This window comes from Heptranchias perlo, chromosome 11, assembly GCF_035084215.1.
Source record: "Heptranchias perlo isolate sHepPer1 chromosome 11, sHepPer1.hap1, whole genome shotgun sequence".
Lineage (NCBI taxonomy): Eukaryota > Metazoa > Chordata > Chondrichthyes > Hexanchiformes > Hexanchidae > Heptranchias > Heptranchias perlo.
The window spans coordinates 26,607,659-26,623,675 of record NC_090335.1 but is presented as its reverse complement, the minus strand read 5'-3'; the positions used below and the strand labels follow the sequence as shown (position 1 = coordinate 26,623,675).

The 16,017-nt window shown below is 40.2% G+C and overlaps 1 protein-coding gene across 4 annotated transcripts in view; it reads right to left on the bottom strand.

Moving 5' to 3' along the window:
• Positions 1-2,136: 2,136 nt before the first annotated feature.
• qtrt2 (queuine tRNA-ribosyltransferase accessory subunit 2) overlaps positions 2,137-16,017 on the bottom strand; it is a 36,973-nt gene continuing 23,092 nt past the window's right edge. For 2 of the 4 annotated variants that reach the window (XM_067992736.1, XM_067992735.1), the window contains exons 6-10: positions 15,536-15,735; positions 13,758-13,909; positions 9,620-9,727; positions 7,155-7,254; positions 2,137-5,328 (exon numbers count right to left, since the gene is read on the bottom strand). In XM_067992736.1, the coding sequence (XP_067848837.1) occupies positions 5,097-5,328; positions 7,155-7,254; positions 9,620-9,727; positions 13,758-13,909; positions 15,536-15,735 (792 nt within the window). In that variant the 3' untranslated portion in view covers positions 2,137-5,096. The remainder of the gene's footprint in view (positions 5,329-7,154; positions 7,255-9,619; positions 9,728-13,757; positions 13,910-15,535; positions 15,736-16,017) is intronic. The other 2 variants (XM_067992737.1, XM_067992738.1) reach the window with 2 other exon arrangements.

Genomic DNA, 16,017 nt, shown 5'->3' with positions numbered 1-16,017 from the left:
ACCAGCCCCTCCCAGTTTTACATCGACCGTAACAACACATTCTACTGCGGAGTCCTATCTGTAGTAGTAAAGAAGTGGCTGATTAGGTGAATGTGATTTAAACCGATGGCAAAGAGCGAGTCTGTGCTTGTCCATGTCCAACTGCAGCAGCTCAGTTCCATTCAGTTTCTGCCATTGATCAACACAGCGCGCAGCCCAGGTCAATTTCAAGCCGAGGTCCCACCCACACAGCGCTTTGAACGGTCCAAACGTTTAATGAATAGTCTAATGGCACGACACGCAAATTTTCATTGGCCAGTTTGATTGTCAATCATAGTGCACATAGATTCATCCTACCCCCTAGGGAAGTTCGCTATTATTAACACATTATTTACCCTTTATACAATATTCAGTGACTTGCCAGTCGCATTGATTTATATTGCTACATTTCACTTGTTTTAAATGAAGCAGCAGAGACCTGTATACACTGATGAAACGTCTAAACAATGCAAGATTATTTTGCAGCAAATTCCAGGCCATTGAATTTAATCAGTAATGTATTGCATATTTTGTCAGGTAATTTGTTGTTTTATTAAATCCTAAGTAGAATGCAGTTAATATGTATTCGATCAACTGTTACACAAAGCGTTTCCTTTAGTGCAATACTTTTTGAGATGAACTGTTTCGGGAGAGAATACTTAATGGGCCAGAAATTTCTGCAATGGCAGGTTTGGCGATGAACGATGTTAATTGGACTTTTATGCTCACCATTGACATTGCACTATATTTGCACCGCAAATTGCTGGAACGTCGATCTGATAACAGCACAGCGATGTCAATGTTGCATCTGGGACCTTGTGAACATTGAGCCCAAAGGCTTATCTCCTTGACCGATGTAAGAAAAGGATAAAGAAACAGAGCGAAGGTTGAAGAAGGAAATAGAGTGAATTAGAGTCAAACGAAATAGAGACAGAAAGTGGAATAAAGAGGGAAAGAAAGAGAGTGGATTAAGAGAGAGAGAAAAAGAGAGACAGAAAGGAAATGTAAGAAAAAATTAAAAAGCAGAAGGGGGACTTTGTAACCCAGTTGTGTTTAGGAATTGCTCTATTGGTCTTTGAGAAGTTAATGAGCGAATGACAGGGTAGATGTGCAAAATGTACAAACATTCTTGACCCATGAAGTATAGAACCGGCATCCCCGTCCATCATGATGAGGAACAGTGGAACACCCAGTGGGTATGCCATTGCACCACTTTCATAGAAACATAGGAATTGGTAGATGAGAAAAGACCAAGGTCCATCTAGTTTGCTTTCGGTGGTCGCATGATACAATGATAGTGGAGTTGTTGACTAATCATAGCAATCAATTAGTCGACAGCAGACCCAGAACTGACAGGGGGAAAACCTCAATGGTGGAGAGCTTTGGGAGCCATAGGTCCAAAATCACCTTTTTCCTCCCAAGCATGCTACACTTACCATGTCATGTCTCAAATTACTCATATACTGTATCCCAAAATATTATTTTCTGAAAGAAATCTATCTCGTTTGCATTTGAAACAGTGACCCTCTTCTGAATGTCGAAACAGCTTGCCATCCTGAAAATTATTGCCTTTTGGTACCAACAGGAGTGTGGATGGCAAGGCTGGCATTAAAAGACTGCCAAGGCAGAAGAAAATTTTTAAAAATCAGGAACAATTCACTACCTGCTGGAGTGAGATTCCACAGCTTCACTGGTCACTTTATGGGACGCCAAGGTTGAGTGTCATGTGAGGACCATAAATAACATCATTACCAGGGTCCTCTGCGACATTAATTACCAGCCCTAATTCCTAATAATGTAAATCCAGCAATTTCGTGATCGCCGTTAAGTTCAATGGGGAGCTGCACGGCGTGAACAAATCTTTATCGGTTTTGACAAGGCTAACGGTGGAGCGGCGCAAATCGTCCAGAAGAATTATAGTGTAGAAAAGAAGCAGAGATACAGTGAGAAAGAAAAAAATAAACTTGCATTCATACAGCGCCTGTCGCGAACTGAGGACGTTCCAAAGCACTTTACTGCAAATGAAGTACTTTTGAAGTGTAATCACTGTTGTAATGTAGTTTCAGGAATTCAAACATTTTATTTTGTCCATGAGCGACACCATGGGAGATCAACTAGTTTATTTAAAAGGTATAACAGCATACTTATAGTGATATTGTGTGATACTAATAAACCATGTTTTACACTATAAAAATGTAAGTTAGTCTTTGCAACTTTTTGATTCATATGATTTTTTTTCTGATGATCAATCATGATTTTCATAATTGTGGTATGCACCTATAAAAGGCCAATCGTTATCATGGGCTTCCCCTACTGAGACATATCAGTGAGTGAGTTACAACATAGCTACTTCATTGTGTGGATTCGGATAATGTCAGAATTGCAATAACGCAACCCAATGCTTACATCATCATTAAATCCTCAGATTCCTTCAGAGCATTGAATCAGTTCATTGGTTATCTCACATTGGCAGCTCAATTCTTGATCACTCAATTGAAAGAGCAAGCAATACATGGAAAAATGTACATTCTGAGAATAATCTTAACAACTACATCTCAATAATCACATCACAAATTTTCTACTTAATTCAGCATCATAGGATGTTAATACAGGAATAGGGTCCATAGACTTTACAAGTTTAGATAAAACTAAAATTTACCATAGTGTTCGCTGCCAGAACTTAAATGGCATGAGACCATGGACGTCATTAATAAGTCAGAACAGGGTTTGGGGAATGTTAGCTGCCTTACTTTGCTTTTCAAGGCATTGTATTCTTATTTCTCTTGATGCATAAAGACTGCATCATGATACTCATTACTCCAAAGAGAGCATACTATGTTGTATGATACTGCCACCTAGCTCTCTTTTGGTTAAATGTTATTCCCCTCTGTCAGCACATGGTTGTTAGAAATTGTTTTGTTCAAATAGTTTATACAGTTTGTTCAATAGATGAAAAGAAGACTTGCATTTATATAGCGCCTCTCACGACCTCAGGACGTCCCAAATGAAGTACTTTTGAAGTGTAGTCACTGTTGTAATGTAGGAAATGTGCAAACTAATTTGTGCATATCAAGGTCCCTCAAACAGTAATGTAATAATGACTAAATAATCAGTTTTTTAAAAAAGTGATGTTGGTTGAGGGATAAATATTGGCCAGGACACCGGGGAGAACTACGCTGCTCTTATCAGTAGATGGTCACTATTATCACAAAATCTGATTTGTAAAAGGAGCACAATTAGAAGAGTATATAAAAGGTCTAGTACATGCCCATCACTGCAGTACGTTTTAAAGAAGCCTTGACTTGGTAACCAGGCCTCTCTCCAAGGGCAGGAGACAGAGATTTGGAAGCAGCTGCCAATCTAAAGAAACTTCTTCCAGCAATTAGCCCCTAGTTGACCTGAAAGATGTGCCTGTCTAGACTATTTCCCCATAGGCAGTATCAAAGCAGTGGCCTTAAAGGGACAGGCCAGGTTAAACACAGCTCCATTTTGGTAGCTAAACATCACAGCCACACTCACTCTGTGAGCAATGCCACAGAAGATCAGCCATTGTTTGTTAGAAATATCACCAGTATGCAATAATGGAGAAGAGCATCTGAACGGATAAAGGAAATGTGTTTTAATAAACCTGTGCTACAACAGCTTTCATCCTAAAAATAATAAAACATCTAAATTCTTCTAAATTACAAATGAAGTTCTACAAATCTTACAGCCTAAAATGTCTGCAACCAATTTTGATGCGTTAAATAAAATGGGTTCCTTTAGGTGTATTTTTTTGAAATAACCATGAAAATAAGATTGATGTATAATACAGCTATTTAAATTTGAGCATTGATAATCTGCATAAATAACTCGCTGTTACTAATGAGTCTGGAATAATATCTTAGACAGATCTGAGTAAACTAAAAATGGACACAATGGGGGAGAAATTCGACTCTCACTCAATTGTTTACCACAAAGGGGAAGCTGAGGGGGGTAAGCCCGGACTGGCAGCGACCGGCAGTATTTTTGCAGATCCAAGCGGAGCACTCCTGCTCCATCTGGCTCCACAAAAATATAACTTTGAAGAAGTTTTGTGGACTTTTTTTGAGTGACCTTTAGCGGTCCCTTTAAAAAACATTGGTTTAGGCTGCTTAAGAAGTGGTACAACTAGGCAGAGCTTGTAGTGCAATTATGAATGGGGGTTCTACAACTAGCGTAGCACCCCGACTTGATTAGGAAAGCATTCGCAGGCAGGCTGCTCGCCCATTGATGCCCAAAGCCCGCCTGATGCCATATTCCAATAAGGTATCAGGTGGGCTTTGGGCGTCAAGTGGCCGGCCAAGGTTCCCACCCTGCCCCCGATTTTCAACTTCTGGCTGCTTGTTTTTCAGGTGCAAAACGAACGGATGAGGGTTGAATTTCTCCCCCTGTCTCCTTAATATCAGCTGCAATGAAGAATAAAGATCTTGTTGGTGCAAACATTGTATATTCAGTCATCCACATGTAAATTCTAAAACATCAAGTGCAGATTTTAGTTAAAAATCATTCAGGTATTTTCTTCGTATCTCTGCCACAATTAGACAGGAATGTTAAAAACAGAATGGTAAGAAATCAGAAAATTCATTCACTTCAACAGGTTTGTTGGGGGTAATAGTCCAAAGTTGTAGAAACCCACCACATCAGAGCTAAGCTCTGTCATTTCAAACAGAATGTTACTATACTTTACGTATTCATACACTTTTATAGTCTTCAAAATGGCTTTTAAAGTAAAACATTTTCTTAAAAAATAATCTGCACAGCACTGATGAAAAAATAAATGAATCAATCAAAGCATGGCTTTCAAACCCCGTGTGCGATTTCAACTGTCACACATTAATGTAATGTGAATGATACATAATATGATGGAGGACATCGGGAGTCTGAGTGCTGTGAGGTTCCAACTACAATAGAATCAAATGTCAAAATAACTGACCGATACTGTAAGTAGGTCCAAGTAACTCGTTGCAGCATCTGTAGGCAACCAATGTCTGCCCAGAAACCTCATACATTAGACATCCAGCACCTGTCTTGTTTACAATGTAGTAACTATGTCTTTGTTACACCTTCTGTTTTGTAATGAGTTCCTTCAGTTGCTGCAACTTGTCATCTCTCAAAGCACCACGGATAGACTGGAAGAATCCAAAGTAGTGATGCAGGTTATGAATCATGAGAAGGACTCCAGCCAACAGCTCATTTGTCACTAGAAGGTGGTAGAGGTAGGCACGGGTGTGATTCTTGCAGCAATAGCAGGAACAGTCCTCCAGCAAGGGGCTGAAGTCAGCACGGAATCTGAATGTTGAGAGTCAGATAAACACCACTTAAATAGGCATCCCAAAACCAACTGTGGAATCCAGTCAGTCCTATTAAACGACATACAATGAGCAACAAACTTTAGCAGTAACAAAAAACTGAAGGTGAATGACATTAACCAGGGAATGCAAAATGGGAAAAATTGTCATATTCCATTTAATGAATTTTCCTTCAATCAATATTAATAGACTTGTGGCAGAAATGTATTTTTTACCATCCAATAAAGCCATTTTTGTTATGTGTATATTGTTGTGAACTAGGTACATGCAATTCAAGGAGACCCTATTTCTATAGGTGGGTACAACTGCTGGCAAGGAATTACCCACTGATTACCTCCATGGGATTCATTCTTATTTTCCAAAGTATAACTTTGTTTACGGGGCTGAGTAAGGGAGCTCTACAAGGCGCCCACCTCTTAAGCAAACAGGGCGGACAGGTGGCGCAGTGGGCACCTGCAATGGCCGCTTGTGGTATTTAGCCGTGCAGAGCAGAAAGCTCCTGAGTTCAATCGTTAGTCTGGGCTGGCTTAGTTGGTTGCACTAGGCCGTGGTAAGAGCTCTATGTGGGAGGGCTGGGAGGAAAATCAGTCCAGGGGTTTCCATTCCTGATGGATCTGCAGTGACGAGTGCTGAAAAGTATATGTGTACACACTTCAGGGGCTAAAAGGGATAAATTATGAGGACAGGTTGCATAGACTAGGCTTGTGTTGCCTTGAGTATAGAAGGGTGATCTAATTGAGGTGTTTAAGATGATTAAAGGATTTGATTGGGTAGAACGAGAGAAACTATTTCCTCTGGTCCAGAATAAGAGGGCATAACCTTAAAATTAGAGCTAGGCTGTTCAGAGGTGATGTCAGGAAGCACTTATTCACATGAGGGTAGTGGAAATCTGGAACACTCTCCCCTAAAAAGCCATTGAGGCTCGGTTAATTGAAAATTTCAAAACTGAGATTGATAGATTTTTGTTAGGCAAAAGGTAGGTACTAAGGGTTACGGAACCAAGGCGAATGGATGGAGTTAAGATACAGTTAAGCCATGATCTGATTAAATGGCAGTACAGGCTTCAGGGGCTGAATGGCCTACTCTTGTTCCTATGTTTCTATCAAGCTCAGCTGTGGATTAGTTTGCCCGTACTCACTGCCTAGGCTCCCACATAAAGAACGGCCACTTGGGACAAAACAACAAAAGACTGTTGAACAGGAGTGGGGGGAGAAAAACAATACTGGAATGAACATGTTAGCGACTTAGGGCACAGGGATCCTCCTGCACTATGTCTGTTCCACTGGTGGTATCAGTGGCAGTATTCTTTTTACACACATTAGCAAATGTTCAATGGGAAACAAGAAAAAAAAAGCAGGATCATCCTGTGTTCACTATTTAAGTAAACAGTCAGTTCTGACAAATTTATCAAAAGAATTGGTTCGCTGTACAGAACTGACCCACATTTCGCTCTACGTATGTGAAAACAGGTAGGTTTTTTGGCTACACTATTGAGTTGTTTTGATTTTGGAGCTTTTAGCATATTATTGGCCACTTTGCTAATATCACAGAATTGCTTTTTCTTAACAGCCACTATTTGTGATCATTAAAGATACCGTACCATAGCATCTTATTAATATAATCTCTGTTCTTGAACCCTCAGGAGAGGAATGAAATCAGCCTTTCCTACAGTACACTTCTTGCTATAAGGTTATACAGTATAGGGCTGAGGAAAACAACATTTATAGAGAGACTGTACCCTATGTACTGAGTATTCCGCCGCATGTACTGCATACAACAGTTTATTAAAAATTCGGTGACACTTACTGTTCTCTTTTCAGATCAATCGTAAAAGCAGCCATCTTTCCCTCACTGCCCGAGGCCTTGTTACTAATCTCATTATCACCACAGCCGTTCCTTTCCAGCGCTGAAATATAATCCAAAGCATTTATGTGAATTTTACAACATGTTCCTAATGTTCTCAGCTCCTGTCTCACAAGTTAACAGAAACTTGGCTTTAAAGAAAAGCCTTCACCAGTTATTGCCTCAAGTCATTGAACTTCTCACATGGTATTTTGATTCAGCCACACTGGGTGACTGGGTGTAACTGTAAACTGTAATTTCAGTTTAATGGCCGATCATTGGTGCATGTGGATGATATTCTTTGGAAAGTTATGTAAAAATGCATTTAGATACTTTCGAATCCTGTTTTTCAGCAGAAATTGAAGGATTCCCCTAATGTGGAAGTTGAACACTTGAAAAAATAATTCAATATTTAGTTAAACAACCTGGCCATCCATCAGCAATATCTGAGGAAGCAGATAGAACAGTGAGAAGGCCACAGTTTCGTCAGGATGCTAAAAAGATGATTTTCTTAGTGAGTTAAGCCTTTAAAAGTGGAGATTTAATTTAGTTGTTGTGCCTCACAATTATCCTTCATACTCAAGATGTAGAAGATCTTGCTTTTCAAATAGAATCTTTTTCTGAACATTTTTCTCCAGTATAGATCAAATGAAAGTACAGTGTGGTTTACCTACAGTGGTGCCTGCACTCTTCAACCATAATTCTTGACTGTGTGATTGATTTGATATTCTATATTCATATAGTGAGTGTTACAAGTCAACAAATTCTACTGAAAACTACAGGCAAGAAAAAGCAAACAGTGGTGAGGTCAGGCAACTCTGCATTTGACCCAGGCCCAGGCCCTGCCCTTCAGTCTCAAAGAGGGTTTATGCCTCTTGAGCTGTGTGCTAACACTCTGACTAGATTTAGTTAATCATTGTTATTCCCCAGACATTTTCATGTGACAATCTAACACTTCGCTCTCTCCACTGGGGGACTACAACTCACTGACCAACTATGTCACACCACCAGTCAGACCTTACAGCAACCAGACCTGGAAACATTTACACATAAATAAACTGCACCATTCACAAAAACTATATAAAACTCTACACGTTCCCAAAATGCAGAGGTCAAAGATTCCACGAGACACTTTGACACAAGATTACCAGAAATAGCAAATGTCGTGGTTTGGACAGTACAAAAACAGCAAACTACAAAGAACATTACAAAGATCACACACTGAAATATCTAAAGCTGCCAAATGGTAATGTAAAAGGTACAACAAAAATATTCATTACAGCCCCATTACAGACAAGAAAATTCTATGTATTCTGAACAAAAAGCATACTTTTCTATTAAATTAACATGCTCTATGTTAGTGACAAATCAGGTTTTCCCCAGTGGTTCAGGCAGTGAGTGTAGCACAAGTTATCATACAGCCACCAGGCCAAGAATCTCTGGGCTGTACTGAGGTAGCTGCTCTCAGCCAGGACAGTGGACATGTCGTTACTACTGGCTTCAGTCCAGGGCTTGGGAAGAAAATCAGCCAGGGTTCCCAATACTATTGACTATCCAATAACCCCTTATGGAAAGTGCTCATGTGTGGATGTCAGGTAAAGGCAGGATAGAACTTGATTGTAAAGTGTAAGGCCAGGCAATGAGCACTGGAAGACTGTTCAATTGTAGGAATCTGAATCAGACAGTTGAACAGCCAATCAATGCTAACTGTCTGGCCTCAATGAAAGATGGAAGAAAAGGGAAGAATATTTGGGGGAGTGGCTAAATTAAAAAATAAGTAAGGTTAAATAAATACTGATGCAGCATGTTTAGGGATCTTGGAATAACTTTTGTGTGTGCTGTCCATAACCTGCTATCTGCCCTTAATCTCAAAATATCTCCCTCACTCCTATTCAATTCGATGTACTGGATCTGCATTAAGGTGAATTTTTGTGTTGATACATTTTTAACATACTAGTTAAAACCCAGAGTTCAAAAGATCTAAATCATGATAGCTGCTTTGTACAATATATAGCGGATCTCCCGTGACCTTTCTCACAGTAAGTTAGATGAGAAAATGTGTGTGACAGAAGTATCCTACTGCATAATACACAATGAATTATTCTGCTGCTAAGGCAAAGCTGTCCCCTTTAAGGCTGCAAAGTCCAGTTGTTGTTGAGTACTCGGAGCATCGGGTCAATCAGACCTTCATTGTTTAGTAAGAGAATTGTGCAGATTGGAGATGATTGTAAGTTTGAGGCTGTGGGTCAGAAACATGCAGCATTAAGTTTCACACTATTTAAAGTTGTTTTCCTTCTATAACAAAGTGCGATGTCTGGTTTATGAAGGACAAAATGCACTAGATGCATTTTTTAATATGTAGAAAATAGAAATAGTTACGTACACAAGCAGTGATTATTCGTTCAAAGTTTGAGCAGCTGCTGACTTACTTGAATGAGTGTGGTTCTCTTCACATTGTTCAACGGTCATCGTGGTGTATGTAGATGTAAGCTGCTCGTCTTGTGTCTGGTGGAAGGGTATTACAAGACTCTTTTCTTCTGGTGAGATACAAAGTAATTCATCGTGGTGTGTACATTATGCTCCTCGATCCCTAACTCTCAGCCAATACCTGGCTTGCTCCTAATTAGATGTCTGGATTCTTATCCTTCATTTTTAGGAGATCAGATTACAATTATTTTTTTCTCCCTCACCTCAGAACTAAGTAGATTCTTTTCATTTAAGAAAAAATGTATTATTGTGTATTTTTTAAAATATCAGTTGCTCGCAGGTAGTCCACACTCCAGCATTAACACCCACTGGCCTCCTGCTAAATTCAAGGATCCAGAGAGAGGAGTTGGTTTGTTGGAGGAAAGTTGGTGAAGGAAATTTTACCACACAATATGGGTACATTTATCACGCAATATGGTAAGTTTAATCATTTTTTAACAATTTAATTTTAATGTCTTTATTAAGCTAAGTTGAATTATCATTGTTTACTGTATCTGAGCTCTCCATATGTTCAGGTTCTGCATTGAGCACTCAATAAAGTAGTACATTTGCCTCTCTGCTCTTCAGTCAATTCCATGGGTTTATTTTCCTCACAAATTGAGTTACCTTCCTACCCGTTTGGAGAAAACTTGAGTCCTTGGGTTGTAAACTTGTCCATTATTTGGACATTGTTTAGTTCTTCAGCACTAATCATTTCATTCAAACAATTCTAAAGGAGATGAAGACTTAGAGGAAATCTCATTACATTAAAAAAAAACTCCTCAATGAAATAGGTTCCAATCTTGGATGGCAAGGAAGGAATGAGGCCAGGCAGGAAAGGGATCAGAATGGAAGAAGATTAAAGCATTCAGGGTGATGCGAAAGGACTTGGGGCAGGTGTGGAAGGAATTGGGGTGAGGAGGAGCATTTATGTGGTGGGGATGAACTCAGGCCAGGCAAGAAAGGACTTAAGGTGGCAGGAAAGCACTTGGACTGGTGGAGTTAATCAGAAAATGGAAAAGGGCTTGGTTAGCAGGGAAGGACTTACAGTGAGGCGGGGGGTGGGGGGGGGGGGGGGGGGGAGAACATTTTAAAAAGAAAAGTGCATCTGGTTTGCTTGGTGTTGTGCAAAGCTGGTCGCACTAGGAGGCCAAAAAGCAGTGAAGGAGCCGTATGTTTTGCACAGAAGCTTGCCTAAAAATGGTTAATTGCTGCAGACAGTCCTATGCTGAGTTAATCCAGTGGCAGTCAAAAAGTGTTTTAAATGCAGGATGAGATTCCAAACAATGGCCCATTCATTAGCAACGTCTGGTTGTTCATACAGCCCAGAAGCAGAGGCTATCCTTCTTACAATGAGGTACGATTCCCTGAAGTGGTCCAGTCGAACATGTGTTCTTCACTTTTTTTAATAACAGTACGTGAACTGAAATTGTAATGAATTAATTTTGTTATATTCAGTGTTCTGTATGTTTTGTCTACCATGCAATAAAGCAGCTTACAAACCAAACCACGCCTCACCTAGTGTTAACTCGGTCCATCTTTGGAGAAATTAAAGGAGCACACACCCTTAAGGCATGAAGATCTGGTCCAGATCACAAGGGAATTTCATTGTGAGACTCTGGTCCTGTCCCTAGCAGATATGGGGCAGTTGGAGTTAATTTCTGTACAAAAGCGGACAACCAGATTACATAAGGGAGCGACTGACACCACTGAACCCCAACAGATACCTGCAGCAGACCCAAATTTGTAACAGTTCCACTGGCTTCAAAGCAGAAATGGATTGAAACACCTAGATATGTGGCAACAGTTATACCCACTCTCTGCTTTGAAATCCAAACTGAGACAAAGGAATATCAAAAGGTAGCTTTCACCATTAAGAAAAGTTGTCAATCAAAACTAGGATACAAACATGATATCAAGTTTACACCCGTGAAACACTGATATAAAGAGCAGTCACCTTCTCCACTCCTCACTACCCACCCCCAGTATGGTGGGCTGACCAATTCTCTTAATGGCAGTTATCCAAGATACTTGTTAAACAATTTACTTCTTTTTGAAATGCAGATTTCGTCCAATATAGAGATACAGACAAACCTTTCAGAAAGTAAACTTGTGACAATACTGCCAAATTCTGAACTCCCATAACAATATATTAAAAATATAGAAGTCCTGTGGTTTGAAAAAGACAGATCTCCAATCCAACACATTCAGATACATCCAACTGCACAACTAGTAACAGCTTCAGAGGATATCAAAAACTATGAAGTGTATTTGAGTTAGAAATGTTAAAATCCAGGCTAACAAAAGTATAGATGGGGTCACTGAATGTCGAAGGTACACTCAGTAAGAGACTGCAGTATTTGCACAATTCTTAATTGGCATTATGATAATTACCTGATGCTCAGGGATACTCCATTGAAGGCTGCTGTTTTAAGATAACACCAAAATGGCTACAAGTTTTTAAACTTGAACAAGATCCCTGGACTTCAAGCAACATGAAACAATACCTGCTACACTTCTATCTGTGAAAACAGATACATGCATTTGAAATACCAAAGTTAAATTGTACCCATAAGCCCCTTGTATGCCTCTCCTACCTGAGCCTAACTACTTGACAAGAATCATTCTGACTAGGGTTAACTGAAATTGTATAAAACCTGCCACTTTTATTACATTACTTTGACAATCAAGAGTCTGTGCAGTATTCCAGCACAGAGGACGTTTACCCAGTTTCACGCCGAATCTCCAGTTTGCTTTCTTCATTTGTTATTCTACTGTTTCTGCTGCAACGCCAGGAAAATGCTAGACAGTGAATTCAATCATAAAAAGGCAGCCTTGGAAACCCCTAAATGGTCTCCGTCTAATTTTTTTAAAGAGAAAAATTACCTTATGAGAAGATTACTTTCAATGTAAATTTACACTTCCTCTCCTTCAATATAGTTTAAAACTTTTTATTCTCTTGTGTTTGAAGTGAAATTTCTAATATTCTTTAGCCATTTGTAGCCTGCTGGAAACCATTGAGAGAGGAATGGCTAGGCGGAGAAGTTGCTTACTTTTTCCCCCTTAACCATGGTAGATTTCCACTGAGGGTTTCCCATCCAAAATAGCAATCCCCATTAGTCCGGGAAACCAGAAAACAATGCAGCGATTTCTTTAAGAACAAACAGAATAGTTCTGGTATTCTTTTTCTATTATAACTTGTTGGTGTTGATTATGGTTTTGTGTTCTTCATTTCTATTTCAGGATTTTACTAAATAGTTTTCATGGATCAAACTTGCAGGTTGTATAACTTATGTTGGGACTGGATGATGCAGTGAGTCTTATTACCTTTAGGACCCGAGTTCTAATGCAGTCCACGCTGTTGAGATAAATGTTTCCTCTCTTACTGTTAGAGGCAATTTTCCTATCTGAATTGAGTTAAGCAGTCTCAATCCTGTTCTTAGCAGGTTATTTTAAATAATCCATGAAATGGAAGATGTTATACTGGTCCAGTAGGAGGCGCTCTTCTAAGGTTGAGGCTGAGGCACATTGTTGGGTAGAGTATAAGGAGCTTTACTCTGTGTTGAACTGGGGTAAACGTGGCCTGGGAGCGCTTGATTCCAACACTGGGTTCCTGAAATGGGAAGTGTTCCGTGCCCCAGCTAACATCCCTCACTTTGACGAACATCAAAAACTTTAAAAAATAAAGGAAAATTTGTTGTATTGCTTTAAAATTAGTATATTTATTTCAACATATGGTGGGGTCCACTTAATCAGGTCATGTTGGGATTGTAAACATTTGCACAGTTGACTGTATTAAATGATAAAATGATGAACAAACTGTCTGGCAATGTAGATGGCACAGTGCTGTTTCCCAGGTTTTTCTTACTGTATCTCTAGATTAGACTGCTCTACAGAAGATGGCAGGTGAGGTGGAGGTGGGGAGAAGAAGCCTGTCCACTGTGCAAGTGCCTCAAGTATTCCAGCTACCCACAAACCTGATCTGGGTGCTCAGGCACGTGAGAGCCCATTAATGCCAAGCCACGAGCAATAATATGGACACAACTGTGGAGAGCATGCACTGTACGCTAACACAAAACAATGACGTTCTATAACTGGTACCTTCTGTCTCTGGGTCCATCTTGTATTTAAAATTGAATGTCAGAGCTCTTCCTTGCTCTGACACCTGATAGGGAAAGAAACCCTCAAACAAGTCCACCCCTCTTGATATACACTCCAGCACTTCATCTGGCTTTCCAACCCCATGGATCAATCTAATATTGGGACGGGGGGGGGGGGGGGGGGGGGGGGGGGGGCGGAGAAAGGGGAGAAGAGGGAAAATTTGAATAAATATTACAATACATTTATAAACAAACTTTCCCTTAAGACAATTCAACAACAATTTTAAAGAAATCCATCACACCATCAACTGACCATCAATATCATGGGACCTGCCTCTGAAAGGGACAAATCAAATCCAAATAGTTTGCAAACCTTTACTTTTCCTTTCCAACTCTCTCCTGTCATCTCTTGAAGATATTGACTTGTGCGGAGGTCCATACATACCCTTCACCCAAGTGGCCAGTCTTCATGCGTGAGCCTGGACAGTGAGTCTTAGCTTTGGTCAAGGACCAAGGCCTGTTCTTATTCTCACCCGATACTGGCACATTCACTTTCCAATAGGAGTCACTGGGTAGTGATCAGGAGCAGCAACACTGCCTGATTTCTCCCTCCCTAATCCAAGGGCACTGACGTCAACTGTATCAGCCGTGGCTCAGTGGTAGCACTCTCACCTCTGAGTCAGTAGGTCGTGGATTCAAGCCCTACTCCAGAGACTTGAGGCATAATTTCGGCGGACACTCCAGTGCAGTACTGAGGGAACGCTGCACTGTTGGAGGTGCCGTCCTTCGGATGAGATGTCAAACCGAGGCCCCATCTACCCTCTGAGGTGGACGTAAAAGATTCCATGGCACTATTCGAAAAAGAGCAGGGGGGTTCTCCTGGTATCCTGCCCAATATCTAGTCCTCAACCAACATCACTAAAAACAGTTTAATTGGTCATTTATCTCATTGCTGTTTGTGGGGCCTTGCTTTGCGGAAATTGGCTGCGGCATTTCCTACATTACAACGTTCAAAAAGTACTTCATTGGCTGTAAAGCGCTTTGGGACGTCCTCAGTTTGTGAAAGGTGCTATATAAATGCAAGACTTTCTTTCTTTAACTGTAATGTAATCAATCGTCTTGGAATAATTTGGTAAACGACACGGAGGTTGCTTCATGTTGCTGCCTTCTACGTGCCCTCAGTAGAGACCCGTTTGAGATCTGATCATGCCCCATACAGTGAAAAGAAATACGAGCAATATTCATAAAACATATGATGTGTAAAACAGACAGCCATCTATATATCACCGCAGATACAAATGGCTGTATGTTTTACACATCACATGTTTTATGAGCATTTGGTATGTAAACTATGATGGAAGGTATTCTTAAAATGAGAATACCCACTACAGACCTTCAAGTCATAGGCCCAAAAAGAACTCACAGCTTGGGGAAGAATTTATGTGCCTGCCACTTAAGGAAGTTTCTTACAATGGATCTGCATTTTAAGCGTCATCCTGTAGGTAAAAATTAGCCAGTGATAAAAAGAAAATCGTGAGCTCAATGATAGAATATATCCTCAAACTTTCCACTGAATGCTGCAGAGTGGATGTGAGGTCAAATGATGTTGAATTTGAAAAAATATTCCAGTTGTCAGAATGACAGATACAGTATCTATTTGCTGCTGTTAGATGTCGCCAATCTGCTTTTAAATAAGAGCACTGGTGACATCAAATGGCTGCATACTAATGGCAGTTTAACTAAGACATAGCGATTGCCACATTTTACGTTTTCCCCTACCTGGGTTTGTCTTCAGGCAGTTCTCCTGTAACCGAGGAGATTAAGTTCAGTTTGAGGTCATTGGGCATGTCCGCTCCCTGAAAACCATCCAGAAGGAATCCTCCAACTGGTCGCTTTATGGTTTCTCTGACAGACCTCAGTCTCTCCTCAAGAATGTCTCCTCCTTCTATTACACCTATGATCTCGGTATTTTTCAGCACCTGACACAAAATGATAAATAGTCAACCTGAACACCAGCCAAATACATCACAGGTATTAACTTTGCTGCAATTAATCACAACACAACTTTTGCAAACAGCATTGCAATTCTATGAAATATTCCAATATAAATTAAATTTGTGGTTACTGTTTACATTTAATTACTTTAAAACCGATAGTGTTAATGCCTCCTTTGATTAGTTCATCTCTTCCCCCACCCCCCCCCCCCGCCCCTGTTTTTCTCCCGCCCTCAACTAAAGCTGCTGAACTTTTGCTGCAATATA